This window comes from Vicia villosa, unplaced genomic scaffold (assembly GCF_029867415.1).
Source record: "Vicia villosa cultivar HV-30 ecotype Madison, WI unplaced genomic scaffold, Vvil1.0 ctg.000305F_1_1, whole genome shotgun sequence".
Lineage (NCBI taxonomy): Eukaryota > Viridiplantae > Streptophyta > Magnoliopsida > Fabales > Fabaceae > Vicia > Vicia villosa.
In genome coordinates this window covers 673,229-678,947 of record NW_026705133.1, presented here as the reverse complement: position 1 = coordinate 678,947, position 5,719 = coordinate 673,229, and the positions used below count along the sequence as shown (strand labels likewise).

General features: G+C 33.4%; 1 protein-coding gene across 1 annotated transcript; it reads left to right on the top strand.

Annotated features, from left to right (window-relative positions):
* The first annotated feature begins 1,576 nt into the window (after positions 1 to 1,576).
* LOC131626555 (ankyrin repeat-containing protein At5g02620-like) lies at positions 1,577 to 5,250 on the top strand. Its single transcript, XM_058897378.1, has 6 exons — positions 1,577 to 1,712; positions 1,824 to 1,916; positions 2,114 to 2,161; positions 2,295 to 2,730; positions 3,155 to 3,564; positions 4,328 to 5,250. Exons 4-6 carry the CDS (start codon positions 2,376 to 2,378, stop codon positions 5,210 to 5,212), a joined length of 1,650 nt encoding a protein of 549 aa, XP_058753361.1. The 5' UTR covers positions 1,577 to 1,712; positions 1,824 to 1,916; positions 2,114 to 2,161; positions 2,295 to 2,375; the 3' UTR covers positions 5,213 to 5,250.
* The last annotated feature ends 469 nt before the right edge of the window (positions 5,251 to 5,719 follow it).

Genomic DNA, 5,719 nt, shown 5'->3' with positions numbered 1-5,719 from the left:
GAAGATAAGAGATCTATCACCATGATTCACCATGATTCATGAATAAAATCATTAATCATTTTTACTATAAAAAAATAAATTTAATTTATAATATAGATTAGAGAAAATATTAAATAATAATTTTTTAATATATCAAAATTAATGTTATTTTAAAAACAAGAAGGATAAGTACAAAAATAAAACTATTTATTATATTTTTTGTTAGAAAATTATTTATTACATAAAAGCATAAAATATATAATTGTTTTTTTAGTTAATTTCCTTTACCTCAGTTTTAGAAAACAGATTTTTTTACTAAATATGAAAAAAAAACATTTGTATTAAAAAACGAATTTAAATTATCTATACCACTTTTTCATCGATTAATATAAACATCCTATATATTCAATGTATAAGAAAGAAAAAAAATTAAACACAGAAAACTAATAAAGTAACAATAAACAATTTCTTTCTAACTTATAGAAAGAACATATATAAATAATTAATTAATTTTTATAAAAAAGTTAAAATTTAATTACAATTTTAGTCTTCTATTTTCTCATCCACTTACTATATAGTGATTTAATAATTAATAAAGATAATTCTGATATAAGATTATAAATAAATAAAAATTAATAAGAGGTGATAAAAAAAAGTGTGGATAACGTGGACTGAAAAGAAACGATAGAATCAGAGTCAACTAGTTAAAAAAAAAAAAAAAAAACTGTTCCATAAACCAAAACCACGCGTCCAGCGGGAATCAAAAAGCGCGTGGTCCTATCAATTCCAAAACCGGGACCCACCCGTCTTGTTTTTTCCCTTAATCAAACACTTGCACCACTATTTTCTTTTCGCAACGCTTTTTCTCCTTTTCCTCTATTCATCTCCTCTCTATTAGGGGTGTACATGGGCCGGTTTGGATTGGGTTTGGCCAAACCCAAGACCCAACCCATATTAGACACACCGGTTTGAGTGAGGTAAATTAACCACCCGTTATATCAATGGGTCGGTTTGGGCAAACCCACTAAATTTTGGGTTGGGTTGGGTTGGGTAGTGGGTTGTCCAAATAATTTTTTTGCTTATTAACATTAAATGATGAGTCATCATATTTTTTTTTCATAAAAATTACTCAAAATTTATATCTTCTTAAAAAAATTAGATAATTTATTTTTACTATATTTTAGCATTATATAATAATAAATGATAATATTAACTAATAAAAATTATCATAAAATACTAACAACAAATTAAAGTTGCATGACATAAAATTGTATTAGAATTAAAATAACCAAAAAGTGAAACATACAAAATTAGTTAAAGTCATGGTTCACTAAAATAGTAAATGTTTAGAGACTAAAATTACAACTTCTAAGTTAATATTCATCAAAATTATTAAAATTGTAATCATAAATATTTGATTAGTGGGTCAATGGGTCTTTTGGGTTTGGGTTGGGTTTTACCCGAAACCCAAATTTTTTAATGGGTTTTTTAGTTTTAAAACCCATATCCACTCAATTACCCGACCCAACCCACTTTTGTGGATTTTTTTGGGTGGGTTTGACCGGATTTTGTGGGTTGACCCAACCCATGTACACCCCTACTCTCTATCATTCACTCATAACAACACTTTCTCATTTCTTCATCACTACCTTTTGATGCATATATATTTCTCAACATTGAAGAACTATATAATATATCTCTGATTTAGATTCATGTAAAGTTGTTGTTTACATGTGAGCTTTGTGTCTTATTAACCTCTTTTGTTCTTTTTCTTCTTGTCATTTTACTATATCACTTTAATAATATACTATAGTTATTCATCAAAGTTTTTTTTTTTGTTACAGGGTGTCCTACTACACCAACATCACATATGTGTTAGTTCCCTAAAAGCTACCTTTAAAGTTTAATGCTTTTTTTTAGTGGAACACTTAATTAAGGTGAGAATGAGATTCTTCCTTCCACCTGTTTGATCAATGGTTTAAATGAACCATCTCTGATTTTTTTTTTAAAAATTTTGTTTTTTAACTTAAGGATGAAGAAAATGCAATAAAATAATTTTTTTTTGTTGATGTGGTTTGGTTTGGTTTCATTTCAATTTTTAATCTTGATTCAGTTTTTTGTTTGTTGTCATTAGAGCAATGATTTTGGAGGTTGATAGAGTTATCAAATGGAGAATTAATCGGTAATATTTTGGGTTTTTTTTAAATTTTTTATTCTGTTATTGGGTTTGATGACAGTTATTTGTGGTGGAAGATAGAAGATGCTGACTTAGATGCTGATTTTGTGTTTGTGTTTTTGTTTTTGTTGGAATGAAGAAAATGAAGATTTTGATTCTGAGAAACTGATTGAAGTTGGAAGAACAAACGGGGTTTATTAGTTCTGGTGAATTGTATCCAATGGAGACAGAAGCTGAAACTGTGCAGGCTCAGGTTCTACCGGTAAGGTCGATTAGGAAGAAAATGACGAAACAGTTGACGGGGAAGCGTGACGATACGCCTTTACATTCTGCGGCGAGAGCAGGAGATATGGTTTCTTTGAAGGGGACGGTGGATGGTGCGGAAGAGGGTAAGCTGCGGGAAGTGTTTGTGAAGCAGAATCAAGGTGGTGAAACGGCTCTTTATGTTGCTGCTGAGTATGGTTATGTTGATATGGTTAGGGAGATGATTCAGTATTATGATCTTGCTGATGCTGGAATTAAAGCGAGAAATGGTTTTGATGCGCTTCATATTGCTGCTAAACAAGGGGATTTAGGTATGTTTTTTATGTAGTTTTTTTTCTTCAATTGATTGTTCTTTGTGTTGTGTGGAAAAGGAGTCATGATTGAAGTTGATATTTTAAATTACGGTTGCTATCACTGTCACATGAAAAAGGAATCTTGTTCAGAGTCAATCTTTGCGGAGAATCACAGTCAAAAGCATGCATCAAAAACTTTGATGTTTCAATCCAATTGAGTCTGTAGACTTTAAAAAAAAAACATGAGTATAGCTTTGTTGCACCAAGTTGCTCATTTTGTGCTTTTGTGACGCGTGTGTGATCTTCAAATGGAAGTAAAGTTCTGTTTTCTTTTTATACTATAAATTAGAGTTTAGATGAGTTGGATTTTAGGATTGATCAAGGCCGACATCAAGACTCAGGGAGTGTTTGTTTACAACAATTTTTGTTTTCCTTGTTGTAGATATAGTGAAGATCTTAATGGAGGCTCATTCTGAACTGGCGATGACTGTGGATCCATCCAACACAACAGCCTTACACACAGCTGCAACACAAGGGCACACTGAGATAGTGAAATTTCTATTAGAAACAGGTAGTAGCTTGGCAGCAATTGCTAGAAGTAATGGCAAAACAGCTTTGCATTCTGCTGCAAGAAATGGACATTTGGAGGTGGTGAAAGCGATTCTGGAGAAGGAGCCTAGTGTTGTAACAAGGACTGATAAAAAGGGACAGACGGCGCTTCATATGGCGGTGAAGGGACAGAGCCTTGTGGTGGTAGAGGAGTTGATAAAAGCAGATCCATCAACAATAAACATGGTTGATAATAAGGGCAATACAGCATTGCATATAGCTACCAGGAAGGGTAGAACTCAGGTAAATTTCATTGAGCCTGCCGTAGTTCTTCTAACATTTACTCAAACAATTACTTCATATATAGGTAGGGTCATGTTTACAATAAGTGAAATCTCATTTAAATCACCATCTTTGTCGATAAGTGGGTTATCTCTTAAAAGTTGGGATAGGTCTAACTCTGCACTACAAACTCTGCTTGTAGGGTATGAGTGGTACCCTTTATCTCTGTATAGAACGTGACTTGAGTTTTTCCTAATATACCACCTTATACACAACACTATTGGACTTGGTACGTGGATAATGTGTCAGCTAACTCAATCCTACAAAACAGACTTATAAGGAGAGGAGGATCTGTTATAAACTATATTCATACTTTATTCTTTTCAATGTAAGACTTAGATTTTTTACACCATTATCTTATGAAGCACAGACTCAAACTAGCTGATATGATACCGACACTACTAATGTCAAAAGCATAATACACCGACAATGACACATATCATATGGATGTCAGATACCAACGTGCGTTAATTCTAGAGGTATCTGTACCTCACAGCTATTATTTTCCATAATGTGCCTCTTTTGCATTGAAAACAAGAGTAAGATCTGTATTAGTTAGTTTTTGCGGGAAAAAGAATACGATTATAGTTCTAATAAGTAAAAACATATAGAGCATAGAACATGTCTTGCAAAATTGAACTGTATGTATCTATTTGGAACAAGTTGTTGCATTAGTCTAGGTAGAGTCTAAATGATTAAACTCTTTTAACTTTTCTCCATGCAGATTATTAAGTTGATACTTGGACAGAGTGAAACAGATGGCATGGCAATAAACAAAAGCGGCGAAACAGCATTAGACACAGCTGAGAAAACAGGACACTCTGAAGTAAAAAGCATTCTAACAGAACACGGTATTCAAAGTGGAAAATCCATAACAAAATCTCAACCAAAAACAGCTGCCAGAGAATTAAAACAAACCGTCAGCGACATAAAGCACGAAGTCCATCACCAACTAGAACACACTCGCCAAACGCGAAAAAGCGTTCAAGGAATCGCAAAACGTCTCAACAAAATGCACACAGAAGGACTCAACAACGCAATAAACTCAACAACCGTCGTTGCAGTCCTCATAGCAACGGTTGCATTCGCCGCTATCTTCACCGTCCCAGGCCAATTCGTGGACGATCCAAAAAAAGTTCCTAAAGGAAAGTCGCTCGGCGAAGCAAACATAGCGCCGCAAGCTGCGTTTCTAATCTTCTTCGTGTTCGATTCATTTGCGCTCTTCATTTCTTTAGCGGTTGTGGTGGTTCAAACATCAATAGTTGTTATTGAAAGCAAAGCAAAGAAGCAAATGATGGCTATTATTAACAAACTAATGTGGCTGGCTTGTGTGCTTATTTCTGTTTCATTTTTGGCACTGTCTTTTGTAGTTGTTGGGAAAAATCAAAGGTGGCTTGCAATTGGAGTAACCATTATTGGAACAACTATTATGGCTACTACATTGGGGACAATGTGTTATTGGGTTATTAGACATCGAATTGAAGCTTCAAATTTGAGGAGTATACGTAAATCTTCAATGGGAAGCAGGTCAAGGTCTTTTTCAGTTTCAGTTGTTATGTCAGATTCTGAGATATTAAATAATGAGCGTACTAAAATGTATGCTATTTAGAAATTAATATAATAAAATTTTCACTTTCACTCTTTCAACATTGTATATTCAACTAAGTCGAGGCTTATCAATGTATATGAGTATTGAGTTTATCAATAACCCGTCTTGGTTCGAACCAGTACTGAGCATACAGAGTAGTGTTAAATGCTTTTGAGGAAAAAATTTGCCGTTTATTGTAATCATTTTCAACTCGAGAGATTAATCTCTACTGTTACATGCAGAGTATACCCAATTTTTATCGAAAAAGTATAAGACACGTCTCTCTATCCAAATACTTGAATAAGAAGAAATTTAGAAATTTAGTTATTGTTTCTCAAGTGTTCTCAGTCGATAGCAGATGAAGGATTAGGCATTATATTCATCCAACTTTGAATGGATCCTTCAGCCTCAAGCTTTGCTGGGTTCTTGTTAACTTAACTCTCAAAGCCATTGAGCTAGGTTAATCATGTGCAGAGTTTTTAGAGATGGGAGACAAATCGGTGATCACATATGTTATTTTATTTTGAG

Bases quoted from the DNA above. Each gene is read 5' to 3' on its own strand.
- LOC131626555 (XM_058897378.1), top strand. From the start codon at position 2,376: ATGGAGACAGAAGCTGAAACTGTGCAGGCTCAGGTTCTACCGGTAAGG. The intron at 2,731-3,154 runs GTATGTTTTTTA...TCCTTGTTGTAG, and splicing joins TGCTAAACAAGGGGATTTAG to ATATAGTGAAGATCTTAATG. The intron at 3,565-4,327 runs GTAAATTTCATT...TTCTCCATGCAG, and splicing joins CCAGGAAGGGTAGAACTCAG to ATTATTAAGTTGATACTTGG.